Source organism: Rhynchophorus ferrugineus, unplaced genomic scaffold, assembly GCF_030347505.1.
Source record: "Rhynchophorus ferrugineus isolate W39M unplaced genomic scaffold, kcgeb_rfMv2 rfM8, whole genome shotgun sequence".
NCBI classification, from domain to species: domain Eukaryota; kingdom Metazoa; phylum Arthropoda; class Insecta; order Coleoptera; family Curculionidae; genus Rhynchophorus; species Rhynchophorus ferrugineus.
The window spans coordinates 2,439,767-2,461,530 of NW_027472587.1; the positions used below are offsets into that span (position 1 = coordinate 2,439,767).

At 31.8% G+C, this 21,764-nt stretch overlaps 1 protein-coding gene across 2 annotated transcripts in view; it reads left to right on the plus strand.

Annotated features, from left to right (window-relative positions):
• Calx (sodium/calcium exchanger 3) overlaps positions 1–21,764 on the plus strand; it is a 330,536-nt gene that overhangs the window by 240,269 nt on the left and 68,503 nt on the right. For both annotated transcript variants that reach the window (XM_076412607.1, XM_076412606.1), the window contains exon 4: positions 18,906–19,104. In XM_076412607.1, the coding sequence (XP_076268722.1) occupies positions 18,906–19,104 (199 nt within the window). The remainder of the gene's footprint in view (positions 1–18,905; positions 19,105–21,764) is intronic.

Genomic DNA, 21,764 nt, shown 5'->3' on the forward strand with positions numbered 1-21,764 from the left:
ATTAACAATGCTGTTTTTCTATTAAATGACTTCCTATACTTATAACTTTATGATTTAAATAATAAATAACTTCTATGTATTTTAGAATGACTGACTATATTTTCTACAAACTTCTCTCATAATGACTCTATAAGGTATATCTTCTAGCAGCTCTTCTAGGTTCTTTAATGCGACTTTGACAACATTTTGCATTAGCTCGTTTTAATTGTTTATTCCTTTGTGCACTTGTAAATTTCTTTTTTCTTTTCGTACTCTTGACTGAATGTAATGATTTAGTTGCACATGTTCGTAGTTATTTTGATTTAAATCAATAAAAAAAAAATCAATTTGTCAATGATTTGTCAACTGTCTTCTTTGTCATACTGTTCATATTATGAGCACAGAGAAATAGAAGTTTAACTTTATAGGAAATTTTGAGAAATTGTTTCGCTACGTCCCACATATAGATGTCGCTACTTTTAAGTTATTCTTGTTTTAATCGCTATGCTATGACTCGCGACGAGATCTGATTGGTTCAATTTGTTTATATGGTGCGTTTATTGTTTATTTGTTTTTTGGCACCATTTTCAGTGTGCCTAACCTAAGAGATAGTGCACTTAGATCTATGTAACGTTTAGAGATTAAGTTATTAGTTCATTAGTATATAAAGTGAATACTCGACCTAGGAACTGTTTTGTACACAGATGCACAGATAGTAAAGAAATGCAGAATCGTTTACCTTCGAAGAGTATTTTTCTGTCTTTAAAAAATGGTTTATAATGGTCCAAAAATCCCAAAATGGCTGGATTTAGCATGAAATAAATTTATGATCATTACAGCGGTACGTTTATTCATATTAATGATTATATAAAACATCAAATATTTATGTTCTAATCTTAGAAATTAATCCAATTCCGAAAGAAGTTACGCAAAAGGCGATATACTTTTATTATTAATTATTAATTATTTGATAGTTTCAACTCAACTAAAATAATAAATATTGAATGTAAACCTTTTTAAGCAAGGATTAATACAATACACTAGGTATTTTGGTGCAAAGTAATTTAATACTTAAATTGTGCGTAAAATTGTACCGCCCAAGTAAGAATAAATTTGTTAACACGCACTAAAACATGAACATGTAACATGAAATAAAATTTTAATAACGACCTTCAGGGGAAGCATTTCATTAAAGAGAAAATAATGTGTAATTATCCGAATAACTAACAGCGATGTATTACCAGTAGTTGAGAAATTTCAACTTGACCTTATATGTTCAATTTTAGATGTTCTATATGAACGAAAGAGACAAGGCAATATTTCATGCCCTTTGAGCTACATATTTTATCCCGCGATATCGCCACGTCAATAATATAATATTTTTTTGTCAAACATCTTTAAGAAAATGTATATTTTAAACCTTTTAATTAAACCCTACATAATGATATTCCAGATAGAATATTAATAGGGTGCGCCATATACTTTTGAATTGAAGAGGTAAACAGAACAGAAACAGACAGGGAAAGACCCACAATTTGCTTTCAGTATAAGAAAACTAAAATCCAGAACTCTAATAGATCCTGATGGCACTAGTAATATTTATATTTTATAGATATATTTATGTTTATGTTATATTTATATTTTATACATAATTTTCATTTTTACAGATTATATTTATTTCCTTAATTGAATTAAACGTGACGTCAGGGCTGTTATTTAATAAATTTATTTTAGGTGCCTATAATGGAGATTTAAATTGTCGAATCAATTACTTGAATGACCGATATAACGCCATCTGGATGTTGAAATTATGACTGAGTGTCAAAAAACTTATCCGTATTTTGTTTTCTATAAACCCTGCCCTGATAATAATGAACACAACAAAAATATAATTATCCAATTTGTTCCAGTGGTTCATGCATAGATTTCAGCGCTTCATCTTTATTTATATAGATTGAACGAAGAAAACTAAGCAAAGAGGGAATGTGAAATATAGGCCACACAACTATATTTTGAGGTTAATCCCATGTAGAGCAATATGTCCAAGTCCTACGAGAGATTGTGGCACGTACTATAAAACCGCCAAAATACCAACTAATCCTACACGTCTGCGGCTAACCAAGTTTTGGTGTAATTGCGCTTCATGCCACGGTTAGATTCGACCCTCTTTAATCCCCAACTACTATTTTGCTCATTGTTTTCTCGCCATTCTGTTTTGGATCATTGCAAATTCTATTGTAGTCTGATTAGGGTTGATAAAACAGTTAAATTGAGTTAAATTCCCTCATAATTATAATGATTATTTTATTAAGCCAAAAATTAAATAAATATATTTGTTAATACATTTTATATAATTAAAATTTGCATTATACTATTCCATTATACTTATTTATATATTTCCATTATACTTTGAATTAAATTTTCATAGTTTTGTATAAATATAATGTTTATTATTAAATATTATCTTAGAGGTATTATTAAAAATTACAATATGAACAATATTCTTTCAATAGTATTGATGCAGTTCTACCAAGACAATTGAAAAGTCCCCGGTCAGCGTAGTAACAGATTTTTTTGGCTGAATTATTTCTTTTTATTCAACATAATTCCCTTCAAGGGTGAAACACTGATTATAGCGACCCACCAAGTTTTCGATACCATTTTTGTAATACGATTTGTCCTTTGCTTCAAAATAGGTCTCAGTTTCGTCGATTACCTCTTTCTTCAGCGAAAATTTCTTCACAGCGAGTATTTTTTTGATATCTGAGAACAGAAAATAGTCGCTCGGGGCAGACCTGGAGAAAACGATGCATGAGGAAACAATTCGAAGCCCAATTCATTGATTTTTAATACAGTGCATTGTCTTTGCGAAGCAGCACTTTCTTATTCTTAAAATGTGACCGTTTTTCGGCGATTTGGTCCTACAAACGGTCCAATAACGATATATAATAGTCGCTGTTGATGGTCCTTCCTTTTTCAATGTAGTTAATGAAAATTATTACATGCGCATCCCAACATGCAGACGCCATAAACTTGCCAGCCGAGTGTTGCGTTTTCCCACTCTTTGGAGCGGTTTCATCGTATGCAGTCCACTCGGATGACATCGACTGGACTTCAAAGTGAAATAAAGGAGCTATATTTCATCCGTTGTCACATATTGACACAAAAACTCGGGTTTATTACGCTTGATCTTGAAACACTGCTACGAATCATCAACTTGCCGTTATTTTTGGTAAAAAGTGAGCTCGCGCGGTACCCACTTTGTACAGAGCTTTCTCATACCCAAATATTCGTGAATGATATAATGTACACGTTTAGTTGATATCTTTAGAGTGTGTACTATTTCATTCAGTTTCAATTTACTTTAATTCAAAATCATTTTGTGGATTTTTTTAATGTTATGTCTGTAACAATCTCTTTTGGGCGTCCACTGCGTTCACCGTCTTCGGTGCCCATTTCACCACGTCTAAACTTTTTACATTTGTAAGTGTCACTGGGCATTAAAATACTCTTCAATAATTTGTTATGACTCTGCTGAACTATGTCCAGATTGCACTTTTTAGCACATTCCCAAATCTGGATGGCATATGCCCATGTGGGATTAAGCATTTGCTTATAGAGAAGTACTTAATTGTATGTTATTCATCTTTCCATGAGCTGTCCAGGGCAGCTTCTTCTTCGATATAATTTTTTTGCTGTGCTAGCATATGGTAATGGGATATTATTTATTCTGATAGGGATGCGTTGATTTCTCTTATGTGTAAACTTGATGTAGATTTAGTAACATTTAGTCTCATTCAAGCTGATATTCATTGCTTGAAATTTTATTGCTGTTTCCTCGTAGCTTTTGCCTACAGCAATTATGGTAGTATTTTCAGCAGAAGTTGCTATTGTACTGTGTATTTTTACACTTTAGTGAATATAAATGAACTTTTGGTGAGAATTTTAATTTGTTTAGCTAATGATTAAGTTATTTATTTAATGATTCGCAAATGTTACAAATCAAAAAAGTTAGAAAATGGCAATTTCAGATTTCAAAGTCGCAGTCTCTCGTAATATTTATACAATTAAACCATACTCCAGTGCTCATAAAATGTAACAGTTTATAGAAGATTAATGGTGATATAACACATTATCTAAAAGGTCTCGGGCCTAACTTATAGTTGGCGCTAGTTTTATTAGATTCACTACGTTTACAGTTACTACTAACCTTCAAAAGAACGCTGTTAAAATTTCATGATATTCTACTCGTAAGTATATGAATTAGAGATGTTGTGCTTAGAGTGACACTACTTTTGCTCTTTTCAATAAAATGGATCAAAAACAATTTCGCGTTTTAATTTTACAATGCTTCTTGATATGGCTTGAAGAGTCTTAAAGGTCTTCGCTCCGTCAAAATTAACAATAAAAGGTTGGTTTGCTGACCTTAGTGGACGTCCAAATGAGGTGGTAAAACGAGAAAACATAAAAAATACCACAAAATCGTTTTGAATGATCGAAAAGTGAAGTTATGTGAGTTAGTAACATCGTAAAGATAACAAAAGAACGTGTTCGTTATATCGCATGAGCATTTCACTATGAGAAAGCTCTGTTCAAAGTGGGTGCCGCATTTGCTCAATGTTGATCAAAAACAAGAACGTGTTGATGATTCTGAGCTTTGTGTTGGTCATGTTTAAACTTAACAAACTGGAATTTTTGCATCGATATATGTCAATGGATGAAACATGGATCCATCACTTCACTCTGGAATTAAAACGATCTTCGTTTGAGTGGACAGCAACTGGTGACAGGCCTATCTTAAGGCAAAAGATAAATCGTTCTACAAAAGTGGTATTGAAATATTAGAGCGACGATGGAACGAGTGTGTGGCTTTCGACCAAGATAACATTGTTGAATAAACCAATTTTGACCAAAACAAACCGCCTTTTCTTTGTTACGCCCGAGAATTTTCAGCTCATGTGTTATTTTGTAAATATGTATTGTAGTATTTGGATTTCACATGATTTAGAGATTTGATTTTTTCCACATTGCTAAGTATTTGGTGAAATAGGTTATTACAATGTACTTGAAATAAAAGAAAGACAATATCATTAACAATATGTTACCATCTTTAACAATATCTTTTAAAAAAGTCCAACGTTAATCAATAGAAAAGGCGTGGCCTTCCATCACGACAACACTGGCTTGGATGTTTTGATGGATCCTCTCTATAGCCGTTTGCTTGTCATTTTTTCCGTTCCTCCTCAAATTTTATATGTTACATAGCGTTAAACTAACTTTAAAAGACGTTTGTAAAAATCACTTGATTGAGTTTTTAGCTCAGAAATTTAGAATATTCTTTTATAAGACATAATTATAGTTTTACCAAAAAGTGTGAAAATTTATATGAATAGATTCGTTTTGAACTATATTGAAAGAAAACAAAATTACTTAAACCAATTAAAATAGCTGCAGAATGTTTGAGATGGTTTTGTAGCAATATAGTGGAAATTTTGGAGTGTAACTAGTTTACATTTACTAAAATATATAAAAGCAATTAAAACATTCCTGAACATTCTCTAATTTTGAACCAACTAAACCCATTTGTTCCTGAGGCTAAACCTTATTGTTTATCCGTTTATTTTGCCCAAACAATATGAAGTAGAGAATGGTAGAAGTTAAACTTCAATATTGACGAGACAAGTGTTAAAATTTCAATTAAAATGGCTAACCATTGTTTCTAATTGGTTAGATAAAAGACTTTACCCATTTCACCGACCAAACTTTGAACTTTACATAAAAGTCGTCATTGATAAAACTAAATTTATAGTAGATGGTAATAATTTATTAACAATATAATAAATCTGGAGCCACACAATTTTCAACCTTTAATACAATATATATAGGGGATAAGAAATGTAAATTCATTTTGAGTGATTTTTTTTAAGTTATAAGCTCATTAACGTTTCCTCATTATAGGTTTTTTAATTTGGAAGATAATTATCAGAACTATCTTATTTGCAAAACCGTAGGGTTTTTCAATCAAGGGATGGATCGATGTTGATGTGGAATGTTAAAAGGAGTGTGTAAGGTATAGACTTTTCTTATCACCTTTGTTTACCATTATGTATGGAATAAAACATCATCCAAATATTCACCACTTATTTTATAATAATTATTATAATTTTAATCATTACTATTGTGTGTATACAGATAGATGTTAAACTACAACCTAATGTAGACAGCATAAAATACATAATAACCATTTTTGAAAACAATATATATTTCGAAGAAAAACTACTAATAATTTCTTATGTTCTGTCATAAATGGACAAACTAAAATTGAAAATTCTAAAATAATTTTAAATATATATATATATATATATATATATATATATATATATATATATATATATCAAAATATCTAGTCCACAGTGAAGTTATCTTCAGCACATGATGTATATAATATTCTGAATATTTGAAATAAACTGAGGTAGCATTTTTACAAAGAAAACAACTTCATGGCCAAAAATCCATATTCTTGTCATAATGTCGGATTTTTCTAATAAATGGCTAAAGTTGCATATTCATGATATTCAAGAATACCTACATATTATAGAGTGTTTAAAAGATAATTCTGATCATTTTTTCACTTTAAAGAAGCATTTATTGAGAAGAATTGGTACAATATATTTCTTATTAATTACATATTACTTTATATGTGTTTAGTACAATCTTAATTTACAAATTAATTGATTACTACTTTTTTGTTGTACTTACATTAATACACAAGCAAGGCGAGAACGGGATTAATACATCAGTATATATTTCCCAAATTAAAATAAAACTAATCTACTTAAATTAAAGTTAAGAATACACTATAAACATAAAGACATAATCACTCAGTTTATAAACATAAACATATAAACAAGTTCGCGTGGTTTGGTACGCTTCAATCTTCTGATTTCCTATGCATTGTGCAGTAGCTATATTGCTTCCATGTTGCTGTGATTTAGCAACCTAATTTTGTTTTAAGGCGAAATCTTGGATCATTTCGTGAATCCATTTGATTCCAAGGTCATAGTGCTTGAGTTTGAGTCTAATTTGCTCTGTCTTTTGTCTAACATGGTGTTTCCAATTTAACCTAACGTCGAGATATATTCCAAGGTTGAAAAATCGCGTTAAATGATATATTAATAATTAGGTTTTTGTCATTTCACCGCAACGTAAAATTAAATGAACAGATTTGGAGCTATTAAACTGTATTTTCCAGTCTCTAGTCCACTTGCAGATCTTGTTGAACGCTACTTGCAGTTTTTCTATAGCCTTAAAAAGAGATACATCTTTTGCCATGATAACTGTGTCGTCGGAAAATGTTTCAAGTACTGTTTGCTTTGGTTGGGATAACAGTAATATACAGCAGATATAGTGATCTCTAGATACTACCCTGTGGAACTCCAGCCGAAATAGGCTTAAGTGTTGAGAATGCCCCTTCATGCGAGACTCTTTCTAAAATATATGATTCCAGCAGCCGTAGTAGCAATTTGCTCATTCTGTAGATTAATCCCAAATGCCATACCCGATCAAAAGCTTGTGGGTCATCCAGAAATATTGCAGGGTAGCATTTATTTTCTTCGAATGCTTTTTCAACAACTGGTCGATTGGAGATCAATCTGGAAATCTGGTATTTCTATAAATGGTTTAATACATTTTAACAGCAGTTTCTCAAATAATTTTGATATCGTAGGTCGCAGCAAAATACCTTTAAGCCTGTAAGATATAACTTGTTTTGCCGGTTTGCTAGGTTTGTTAAGTATAATTATTTGAGCAACCTAAACAAGCATTGAATATATATGTCAACATAATTATTGCTTTTCGTAGCAGCTCTTTTAATAACCCAGGTGAAATATCATCAATTCCAGGAGCCTTGAGAAGGATTGAGGTTTCGGTAAATTTCTCTGTGGTAACTTCAATTGGAGAAACCAGATAAACAGCTACATCGGGTAGATGTACAGGATTTACATTCTTTGTAGGACTTATTTCATTCAGTTAGAATATGTTAGTACAATATATGTTACTTAAAATACGATAGGGGATATAAATGATAATTTTGTAAAATAGATATATCGATCAATTGTATACATAAACTAAACATTTTAAAAAAATTAATGTAGTAATCTCCGAGATATACACTCTTTTGTCACTGATTTGGAAGTTTGAATATTCCAAAATTTAAGCTATTTTGTCTTCAAATGAGTGAAAATTGGCTTAACGCTATTATTGGTTAAAAACTTTATGATGATGCATCGTGTATCAGACGAAAGTGCCTTGCGCTCAGCCATGGCAGTACTATGGACAGAACCGTAGTACATACAGGATAACAGAACGTTTTCCCATCTTTCTCGCAACATCGTGAAACTGTTTAAAAAATTATATTGATTTGCAATAAGCAATAGCAGAGCAATTGAGATAGCTATATCTGATAACTGCAGCAGAACATACCATTTCAGTCGCAGGAATGCATTTTTTACAACTTTACAACGTGTGAGAAAGCACATATTTACGAAATACAAACATTGAGAGAGATTTGATGTGAAGTCCTGATACATCCACCGTATAGCTTGGACCTTGCACCGTCCAACTACAATTTTATCCGGATCCTTAATGGTGTAGAACCTTCTTCAAAAGAGCCTTGTAAAAACAGTTGGTTCAGTTTTTTCCAAGGAGCTCTATAGTGGCGGAATGTAATCTTTCCAGAAAATTGGTGAGAGGTAATAGATAAAAATGACATATATACAGGTGATAGACAAAATAATATGAACACAAATATGGTACATCTTGTTACATATTGGTAGGCATTGATTCTTGTGGGTTATATTTCAGTTGCATCGAGCCAGTTAAAACAAGTGATCGCTTAAATGTGTAATCTCTCAAATATTGCGCAACGTTTTACAAGCGAAAATATACACAAAATATTGTAAAGCATCATTGACGAAGAGGAATAGAGGGCGAAACGTAAAGTTGACAGAGACCGATGAATATTACAAACAATCTCACTTGAGCAATACTATTTCTACCAAAATAGTATGATGGGAGCTCCATAAAGCCCCCCATGAAAGGGGAATTCATGGAATTGAGAATTGGACACTTGATAATTGGACGAATGTGGTACGGTCTGATGAATCATCGATTAGATTGTTTCCTATAAAGTGTCAGGTTTGGGCGGCAATACTATGGTCTTCAGCTGATTCTCTCATTCACACCACTGTCAGATTAATGCGGATGAGTATCTCGATTTTATCAATGATGAAGGTCTTACTATGGTCACTCTATAATAATGCGAAAATAAGATGAGAATACGTCCATACACACAGCCAAAAAGGTTCAGTTTTAGTTTGAATAGCATCAGAATATCATTAAATATATTTCATGGCAGATATTTTGGTACAAGAAAGAGGCAATATTCCGTTGGAAACTATTCAGACATAATACCAATCTATAGCGTGAAGAATTGCGGCGGTTTTTAAAGCAAATGGTGGCCCAACACATTTCTGATAAATAAATATTGTTCATATCATTGGTGTTCATATCACTTTGACGTCTTATCATCTATCCCAATGACGTACGCTAATGTAATTTAAAATTAAGATAATCCCGAATAAAACAAACTCATCATAATCTGTCCCGACATTAAACAAAACCCTGATGAGTTTGTTCGAACTTTCCGAGATGTGCCGCCCTAATTTGCATCGAATCAAAATTCGTAACTTTTTCTGGTGGCCGCGTCGTCGTGACTCGAATATCCGGCGACCTGTTTTTATTTGATTTAATAAATGGCCTTTCAACGTCGCTCCAACTTAGATAAGTCGATCGAATCAGATTATATTAATTCGATATATTCGACGTGGGGTCGATCTGACAGCAATGGGCTCGATTTTAAATAAGATTGCCGCGTTTATTGGAAAACGATCATAGATATGAGGTTGCAGGTTGTAATGGGGTCAATCTTGTAAGCAGATACTTAACATTCAAATTTTCTATTGTATATATAATGTTTTTAAATGTCACTGTAGACGGGGGATCTGTGTAAGAATATTTTTACTATATCTTACATTAAGTATGCTTAGTATCATATTAAATTACAAATTAATTTATTACTATTGTTCTGTTGTACTGTTATAATTAAAGTAGACTGATTAAAATAAATTTAGGAGTACCACTTACACAACTATACTTATGTGGTTTGGTTATTTTTAGTGTTGGGAACTATCGACTGTTTAGTAATTGACTACTTTTTACTATCGCCTGTTTCAGTCGCTATTTTCGGTCCGACTGATTTTACTACTTTTTACCAGTGACTGTTTCAGTCGACTGTTTTCAGTCGCTATTTTCGGTCCGACTGATTTTTTTACTATTTACTATGGACTGCTTCAGTCGTTAGTAAACAGCCGCTTTTAGCTTTTTCATTCGACTGATCTTTAACGTTCAGATTCTGTCGTCCTAACCGTTATCTTGACAAAAATGTACACAATTTATGCTTACATAGATTTATATGTAATATATATAGTTTAATCATATTTTTGCTAGATTGCTTGTACATAAGATTATATTATAAATTAATATAACAGGAACGATATTTTTCAAGATCGTTAATGTAATAGGACAAAAAGGTAAAAAATAGAGAATAAAAGGAAACATAAAAAGAGAAAATATATTTTTGTAAAAAAATATTTAAAAATATAAAGCATTTACTTTATTTAAAAAAGCTCTAGTAGTTATTGTACGATTATTTTTAATTATGTCATGAATTAGTTTTTCCTCTATGATTAGGTATATATTTAATTTTTATTTAGTATTTATGATTATTGTACTTATTTAGTTTTTAGGTTTTGTTTAAGTTCTATTGTGTCGTCTATATTTATTATAGTATATTATTTGAAAATAGCAATTAACATATCAAAATACGACAAAAAATTTGTAGGGTATTATTCCATTTAGAAATAAATTATTTAGATGGTAAAATTCCATTCCTTTTTTTTAACAGATCCACAGAACATTCAAATACAAAAGTAATTTTACTTTGTTTAAAATGGAATTATTAATTGAATGTTAATAGTATTCAGTAATTACTTTTCTCCTTTTCTATTTTAAAGGTAGTACATGAAGGAATATGTATATCTCCGTCTCGCTTATACTACAGTTGGAAGAAAATATTAGCAGATATAAAATTAACTGCTCGAAACAGTTATCTCCGTCTTTTCCTCTCTTCCAATTTATACAGGAAGGGGTTCGTACATCTTCGTATGACATCACGAATTGAAAAAAAATAGTCGAACCGTGCATCTGACTGAAAATATTAATTACTATTTTCGATCGCTAATTTTTTGACTATCGACTGTTTCGACTATTTTGCGACTACAGACTGTATCGACTGTTTTCAGTTGATTGTTCCCAACGCTAGTTATTTTCAATCTTCTAATTTCCTGCACGTTGTCCAGTAGGCAGAGCTCGTTCAATAATACAGTAAACTCACGTCATCCATATTTACGCCGTCAATACGTCGCAATGTTGCCGCATCAGTTCTGAGTTTTAGTTCATTTTGGCTTTGGAGTATAACAAAATATAAATAAATCGCATAATCCGAATATCATCGAAGGATTTAAACTACACTTAATTATACAGTCGCAATGGTTTGTAGGTTAGGATTGAGTTTTATTCTATTTATATTGAACTCTATTCCACACAATATTGTGTATATAACTGGTGTTCATATCACCTGATCACCTGGTATGAAGTAGGCGCAAGGCGAGAGGCCCAATCTACCTAATTAACAATTGTATATCCAAGTAATGGATTTTACTTTCATTAGGGAGCATATTTACCTTTTCACGTTTAGTCTTTCTTTTCTTTGTTGCAATATTTCCTTGATAACTCATTTTGATATTACTGTACTACTCCCAATTTATTCTGTTACTATCTATGTACATATTTCTTGATAAAATCAGATTTAATCACTACATTCTCTCTAAAGTACTTGCCATATATGCAAAAGAGTTAGTATCCCTTCTCTCCTCATACATTCTAACCAAATATTCATGCAAATTCTAAAAAGTTACACATATATCTATGCACATAAATCTTTTATATTCTACAATATGACTTTCAACATTTATCCTAGATTAATTATATACTTATCTTTAATTGCTTTGACTCTCATCACCCTGTGTAGGTAATTGTCAGCATTGATTCATAATCCCACATCAAGAAAGTTTCATTCAATTACTCTCACTAGTAAAACATTTTTTTGGCAAAATTAGTTTTTTTCATTCAACATAATTCCCTTCAAGGGTGATACGCTGATTATAGCGACCCTCCAACTTTTCGATGCCATTTTTGTAGTATGATTGGTCCTTTGCTTCAAAATAGGCCTCAGTTTCGGCGATCACCTCTTCATTCGATGAATATTTCTTCCCAGCGAGCATTCTTTTGAGATCTGAGCACAGGATACAGTCGCTGGGGGCTAGATTTGGTGGATGAAGAAGCAATTCGAAGCCCAATTCATGGATTTTTACCTTCATTTTCACTGACTTGTGACACATGTCTTGGCAGCACTTTCTTTTTCTTCAAATGCGGCCGTTTTTCGGCGATTTCGTCCTTCAAACAGTTCAATTACGCTATGTAATAGTCGCTGTTAATGGTCCTTCCTTTTTCAAAGTAGTCAATGAAAATTATCCATGCGCATCCCAAAATACAGACGCCGACAGTTGCGATTTCCCACGCTTTGGAGGGGGTTCATGGTGTGTAGTCCACTCGGATGACTGTCGATTAGACTTCGGAGCGAAATGATGGGGCAATGTTTCATCCATTGTCACATATCGACGCAAAAACTCGGGTTTATTAGGCTTGATCATCTTCAAACATTGCTCCGAGTCATCAACTCGTCATTGTTTTTGGTAAAAAGTGAGATCGCGCGGTACCCACTTTGCACAGAGCTTTTTAATACCCAAATATTCGTGGATGATATGATGTATACATTCAATTAATATATTAGAGTGTCTTTTTTTTAAGAAAAATTTTTTGACAATAAAGAAAAGTTGCTTCACTGAAAATGCTATAATTCACAAACTTATGATCTGTCAGCTGTCAAATTTATACACGCATCTTTTGAGGGTTAGGGCTAACTAAAAATTATATGGATTTAATTCTAGTAGCGACATCTGTGTTAATGAAAATATATCAATGCATATAAATTTTACCAATAAACACACTGTTCAAATGCCATTATTATTTAAAAATCGTATTATTCCATATGCAAATACAGCTAAGTACCCACGCATGATGCGAAGTTACGATGGAAAGAACAGATTAAGAAGAAATCTCATGATAGAATCTCATAGCTGATAGAAACAAATCTCATATATAGAATATTATATTGTCTATTAGGTAGACACGCTGAAATATCATGTACATAAACAAAAACATACAGAAACATGTACAAGCCTGTGTTGACATTCGGCATACAACTTTGGGGGTGTTCCTGTGCAAGCAATATAGAAGTCAGACAAAATTCCAGGATACGGTACTAAGGGGTATTGTCAATTCCCCTTAATATGTAAGAAACAGCGACCCACACAAAGACCTGGGGGTGGAGAGGGTGGCAGACAAAGACAAAGAAGCATGAAGAACGGCTTGATAATTACGAGAACGTCGTATCTATCCAGTTGCTAGACTAAAATGGAATAGTGAGAAGACTTAAAAGGACAAAATCTTTTGAGCTTGTGTTAAAAGCAGAGGCAGTGCGTATTGTGTGGTATAAGTAAGAGTGAATAAATCTGAGGAAACGCCAGTGGGCCAAACTCGTTAAACACCTTAGCTTTTATATTTTAATCGGAGAATATTGCTCGTTAATCTTATTCCAGATTAGTTGTAATTAAAAATGAGTAATATAAAAAACGGACATTCTTCATAATTTCTATAAGCAATCGACTAGCAATTACATTAATAATGTTTTCATAATCGTACTATATAAGTCTTTCGAATTGTATATGTGGAGACCAAGATTTATCCTTGTTCTTATCTTCGTCCTAAAATAATGCCAGTACGCAGTTTTGCAAGAGGCATTAAAGGGCGTTTCTATGTGGCATTTTTGTGAAATAAACTTTAGTACTTAAAGCACGCCAAAATAAAATTCTAGACCTGTTAGAACAAGAAGGCTATGAAACTACTCGTACTATACTAGAATAAGAGGTTATTACAACTTCATAATGATGTGAAATCATTCTGGCGATTTTATAGCAATTGTGTTATTATCGCAATAAATTGTTTCATCCAAATGAAAAATAGGTTTTGATAATCAATAATAATTAGACCAAATTGTGAACCCAAACTATCCGGTACATCATTTAATCAAATTCATAGTCCAGGATTCATAACATTTAACAACATTGGTTGAGAATAATTTGAATAAAATAAATTATACGAATTTAGATTAATAAAACCTCAAAGTTAAGTAATAGTATACTTTTCAGCCATATGTATTTAACAGGTTAATTGAAAAGTCCCCGGCCTGAAACATATGGCGCTATAGTAATAAATCCATATGTTTTTTAGTTGGCCCAAACCCTTAAAAGATGCGTGTATAAATTTGACAGCTGCAATTGCAACAGCAATTTGATTTTTTATCATTAGTTTGTAAATTATAGCATTTTGAGTGAAGCAACTTTTGTTATTGTGAAAAAAATCGATAGATAGGAATTTCGCGTGTTGATTGATTGAAAAAATACAGTTGAAGCAAAAACTTGGCTTCATGTCAAGATTTCGGACACTGCCCCATGAAAATCAACCATCAATGATTGGTATGCTAAGTTAAGACATGGTGAAATGAGCACTAAAGACGGTGAACGCAGTGAATGCCCAAAAGATATTGACACCTATGAAAACATTAAAAAATCCACAAATTGATTCTGAATGACCGTAAATTGAACTTGAATAAAATAACGGACACTCTAAAGATATCAACTGAAAGTGTACATCATATCATTCATGAATATTTAGGTATGAGAATGGTCTGTGCAAAGTGGGTACCGCGCGAGCTCACTTTTGACCAAAAACAACGGCTAGTTGATGATTCGGAGTAGTGTTTGAAGATGATCAAGCGTAATAAACCCGAGTTTTTGCGTCGATATACGACAATGTATGACATATAGCTCTATTATTACATTCCGAAATCACTCAATCGACAGTCAACCGAGTGAACTGCATACGATGAATCCGTTCCAAAGCATGAGAAAACGCAACAGTCGGCTGGCAAGATTATGGCGTCTGTATTTTATTGACTACCTCCTACCTAACGTGCCTGAAAAAGGAAGGACCATCAACAGCGACTATTACATATCGTTATTGGACCATTTGAAGGACCAAATCCCCGAAAAACGGCCACATTTGAAGAAAAAGAAAGTGCTGCTTCACCAAGACAATGCACTGTGTCAAAAATCCATGAATTGGGTTTCGAATTTTTTCCTCATCCACCGTATTCTCCAGATTTTCCCCTCAGCGACTATTCCCTGTTCTCAGATCTCAAAAGAATTATCGCTGGGAAGAAATTTTCTTCGAATGAAGAGGTGATCGCCGAAACTGAGGCCTATTTTAAGCAAAGGACAAATCGTACTACAAAAATGGTGTCGAAAAGTTGTAGGGTCGCTATAATCAGTATATCACCCTTGAAGGGAATTATGCAAAAAAATATATGTTTTACTATGGTAGGCCGGTAGGAAAGTTTTAATTTTTATGTATTTATAATTGTTAAAAGAATACGTACATTTAAACGAATTTGTAAAGCTGCAAGATTTAATTTGATATCATAATTTTTGACTCTTGGAGTCTCTCCGGGTTAAGGATTTAATATCATCAATAAAGATTACGTAATTTTATGTTGAACCCCAAGTTTAGTCAGTTTAATGGGCAAACTTTTCGATGTAGCCAGTCAGAGACAACGTATCCCACAAATTTAATTGAGATTTTAACACGTCTGTCTTCGATACTTGTGTTTAATTTCTGTTACTCATTGTTGATTATTGTTTGTATTTAACAAACGTATAACTAATATCGTTGAATTTTCGGAGTACACAGTTTTAATAGTTTATATATTGAGAAGTATTAATTGATTATTTATAATCTACCTATCATTTCCAGAAGAATTATAAGGATTATTTCATTATACTAACTTAATTTATTGAAATAATGAATGGACCACTCAATAGATAAAATACTAATTGGGCTAGATTATTTAATAAGTTCCTTAATAACACAAGATAACTAATTCGGTTCAGATTTTGGACCCGAGCAGATGATTACGATTCTTAACGTTATTTGATCTCCTGAACATAGATCTTCAATTCGTGTATCAAGGTTGGTTCTAGTTTTAAAGTCCGAGCACGCCAGCAGCATGGCGCTATTTTAATAGCGTATTCTGCTCTCTTATCTTGTGCTGTAATTGTGCTTCGGAATGTGTAAAAATGCATGAGGGGACGTTGCAAAGTAGATTCAAAGTGTTTTGTTACATGTCTGCGTATTATATGCTCGGTAAATATGGAAAAATCATAACAAATACCCTAAAAGATGCGTATTTGCGGTACTCTATTTCAGTTTATTTATAATAAACACTTACAACCCTTGGATACCGAATTTTTTGTAACGCGTGCAGAACGTAGCTGTACAAGTGGTCTCTTGATGAAAAATATACTTTTCATTTCTTGTGCCAAAGCTATGAAGAGAACAGAAAAATCATGTAAAGGATTGCTACATTTTCTCGATGAATATTGTCTGTATAAATGAAAAAATAGCACAACATAAATATTCTGACGTATAATTAGTGTCACATACTGCTGCGTACACACCTAACCAACGAACGAGAACGAATGAGATTCGGCGTTGGGTACCAAACATTCGTTGGCCTTCGATGAAACGTACATATTGCATTTGTTGTTACGTTCGTTGGGCTTTCCGTATTTTTTATCCACCGTCCACACCGCATTTGTCGATTCCATTATTTTCTTTTAATGTTACCGACACTCTACGGATTGCAAGCAAGAATGACAACAAACCTTCGTTAACCGTCGTCAAACTGTCCAAACAGAACTAGAAATATCCCAACAAACCCATTCGTTGGCTTTCGTTGACCCGGTCTGTACGCAGCATTATAGGTAAATTAACCATGGACGCCTAATTCTTTAAATGAAAATCTGGCACCGTTGTACCGATTTGTTAAGATATAAGATATAATAGTTAGGATAAAAACCTATTAATAGAAGTATGGTCACATAAAGTTATATTTAACATTTTTTTGCAGAGAAAACAAATGAATGTGTTTGCTCTACCGGAAGGTATATAGAGCTGTGATAGAAAAACTGGACTTATGTAACAATTTCATTCATAACATATATTAACAAAATTCGAGAATAACAAGAAATGTCAGGTTTTTTGTTTACAAAATATTTATAATAGATTTTGGAAATCTTAATTTGATATCTCATGAAGAAAAAAAAATTGTTCTTGCTTAAGGACTGTTATTAATTGGTTATATATGGTTGGTATATGGTTATAATTGGTTGGATATGGTTCAGGTTCATCGTTTAATATATCATTATAATAAAGGTAATTTTAAAGGTTGTTAAGAATTTTGTGTAAATTTTAGTGCTATTAACTTCTGATTAATTTCAACCTTCATTAGTAAATGTATTTCTCAAAAAGGCACTAACCAAATATTGTAGGTAGTAAATACGTTAATTTATGCATAAAGAGTTAAATTTAATGTTCCACAGAATATTTAGAAGACAAACTAAAGATGAGGTACTTGCAAAGGCGATATTGAAGAGTGAAATAAATACGCAATAGCAAAGAATAGCGCAATTTTATTTAAAAACGTGGATAAACAAATTATTATTTTAGCTGATAAAAGAAAAGAACATAAAAAAAACATAAAAAAACATAAAAAAAACATAAAATATAAAAGATAAGGATTATATGACTACCTAAATGAATTAATAAAAATATGCAGGAGTTAAAACAAAACTGACTACATAATTTGCATAGATGGAATAAACATTTTAAAGCTTTGATAAATATTAAGTTGTTTAATCATTAATGCATTAAGACATGTGACTATATGATATTTTATTATTTAAAACTTGTATCAAATATTTTGATTATATGATTGATTGTATAAAGTAAATTATATACCTAAATTTTGGAAAATCTATAGTTAATTTAGGATTGTAAAGACATTCCTTTAATATATATTTCAAAATTGTAAAAAATAAATTAAATAATTTTGTTGGTTATTGTTTTATTATGTTACAGTTAAATATCAATCAAAGTTGTTTTATTCATATATTCTCTCTTTTATTATACAAACATATATTACTTAATTTATTTTTCCATACTTATGTTTATAACGTAAAAGTAAAGAAAGATCATGTATGATGCCCTCAAATTTTTACCGTTCTGAAAATAATCTTACTTACGATACTTTGTTATAATGTTCAGTGGCGTGATAATTTACAATTATTAATACTTTCTTGATTATTGAAAGTTGATGGAAATTATATTTAATTAAATGCAATTTAAAAAAAATTAGTGAATGTTGATTCCCGAGATAGATTGTATATATTTTAATGTTTACTATATTTATTATTTTAATTAATCTTATGTGTCAAATACACTTCTGATCTTGTATTAAAAATACCGTGAAAACATGTTTTAGTAACATATCATTTTTAATTTAGTCTTTTTATTCTATTATGCGAGAAATATTAATATTTAAATAGAAATCCAAAATTAATTTCAATAGAAACTCCAAAATTATTTTAAAATCCAAATATTGTTGTTCTATGTTAGAAGCACTATTTATTATTGTCTTATAGTATATCTTAACATTATTTTTATTGCAGAATACAGTCGATAAGTTAGTCCAACGAGCAAATGCATCTCTATTGATCGGGACGTCCTCCTGGAAGGAGCAGTTCGTGGAAGCCCTAACAGTTAGCTCCAGTGACGAAGATGACCGAAAAGAACCTTCAAAATTAGATTATTTCATGCACTGTTTAACGGTGTTTTGGAAATTATTATTTGCTTTTGTTCCTCCAACAGGTAAGAAATTGATATATTTTATTAATATCAATTAAATTATAATATATATTAATAACACAAGACAAAGAGAAAATATTTCTTGAGAATTTTTTCGGTATTACGACTTTATTATTTTTAGAAGGCGTCAAAATTATTGAAAAAGTTTTGTTCTGTGAGAAAGGTCTGCAAAAATAGCTCTTTAGACTTTGTAACCTAATCTTGAGTATGTTGGATCCAAAAATAACTTTCTTTTTGTCATAGGGAGTCGCATTTCTCGACAATCTGAGTAATTATGTTATACGAGTTATGACATAAACATAAAAAAGTATAAACCAGTTTATTATATATTTTTATCTAATATGCGACCACTAGCATACACTAAGACCATTTATTTTTCTAGTAGGGCTCCTCATTGTACATTTCCGCTTGTGGAAAAAAGCTCTGGTCTTTCTGAAGCTCCCAACAATAGTCTGATATCATTGAGATCCTCCTTTTCCTTGGCATCTCTCACATTTTCTGGAAGGTACTCGACTTGAGAATGAAGAAAATGTACTTTTCAACTCACTAGTTAACCTAAATCTTAAAATACTTTTGATTTATTTATAGTTAGGGTTTTTTTGATTATAAAAATGTGTCTGTGACCTCCTTAAAAGCATTTGATCTTTCTTTTTGAAGATCTGTCATGGACCTAATGAATTATGGATCAGTCAAACCCCGTCTAATTGGTCTTGGTCTGACCAAAACCCTTCACTATTTCTTCTGAGGGGCATGGAATCTTCGAAACTATGTATTTGAAGCAATCTCCATCTCTAGGAAGTAATATTACAGGTTGGTTTATCAACTGCAACTTTACCACGTACTCGGTAGTAAAAGAACTTTATGTGGAGACACCAATATTTCTTTGACATTCTTTTCATCAACTTTAAGCTCCCTTGGCGACCAACTATTTTGGTGCAGAAATTTACTCGTTTCTTTTAGTCCAATAAACCCAGCTTATTGCCCGAGCAACATACGTAAAATATTAATATGGCACACATGCTAACCATGGTCTTCATATTTTATTTTGCGAAAGACCAATTCCAAGTTTTTGCAAATTTCTTCGAAGTGTATGGAATGGCCTACAGGAATGGAAGCAAAAAACATAGCTGTGAAACAAAACTGTTTTAAAAGTTCTTTTTGGGGAATCAATGGAAGTATATAAGCGCCATTGTGCTGTATGGTATTATGTCTTAAACACATTTCAAAAAATCTTGACGTTCTCGAATATTATTTTCGTTTTCAACATACCAAAAAAAAACATAGAAATCAGTCGTAAATACTCAAACAGCTTTTTTGTTGCAGACCTGTGCAATTAGTTATAATTTAGTCACGTATAATACTGTAAAAAATGTTATTCAAGCTATTATTCTAATATTTCAAAAGTTTGTTTTATTTACCTGTACAATAAAACGTGAATCATATTTTTTCCGTTGTGTTTACTTGTTAGCTTCAATGCATCAAGGCAAATCTTAATCATATATCAAATTCCTAAACAAAAGCCAAAATTTTAATTTTCGCCTTCATATGGGACGAGAAATTTAATTTAAAAATGAAAATATTTGGCTGGGGATGCCTTGTTTTCTCTTACGCAAACAAGATTAAATTAATCATCTCTTGGTAAAAATGTCATGTATTTGAATGACGTAAAACATTAACCAAATAATACTTCAAAGCCTTTTAGTTTTAAATATGTTACCATATGTTCAACATTAACAATCACAATAAAATATGTTTTAATTCAACAATAGTATACGTAATTCCACTTTATCTAATTATAAAATAAAATGAAGTTAGGAAAAAAAGTTTCTCAACCTAAAATTAGAATATTAAATTATTTTTATATTTTAATATTTAATTTCTGCTTTTATAATATCGTATAACAAATATTAATACTATTTAGAGGGTAGATATGGTTTTACAAAATATTTGTTTTCTATATTACAATAATTATTTTCTGCCATATATACTTACTGCATAGCTCAAAAGTGAATATAAATGTGTCTTACAATGTTCATTGTGCATATTTTTTGAAGAAATATTAATTTATGACGTTGAGAGACAACTTGTACTAGGTGTATAAAAAAGTTTATATTATTGAGAAAAAAGCTTCTATGATTCTTCTGATTCTGATTTTCTTTTGTTTTTCGACATTTTACTGCTTCTGGTCTTTTAGTTAAATTTTTCAGTAATTCTTTCTTCTCAACTGTTTCTTGTATTCTTACATTTTCTTGCAGCTGTCAATTGTTTCTTGTCAACTCTTGTAGTTATTTAGTAATTCTGATACATTTTCTTATCAAATCTGATTCTCGTTGTCAATGCATCGTGTTTTATCGTCTAAGCTCCTACTTCGGGTTCTGGCCGGTGGTCGCCTAGGCTGATCCAAGAAACTCTTTTCTGTACCACGATTCGTTTAGAATATCGGGGTGGGAAGAACTCTCCCAGCTAGGAACTTCTCACGCCGATAGAACTCGTGCATTTCGGACTCTTAATTCTCGAAAATTCCACGTTCTCGGATCTTCTTGATGTTTATAGTTATAAGCACCATAGGTTATAACTTCTACCACGCTTCGTCCAATCTCCGTACTTGAAACTCTATCATGCAAAGCACTTGCCAACCAGCCGATGGGATAACCCTTTTTTAG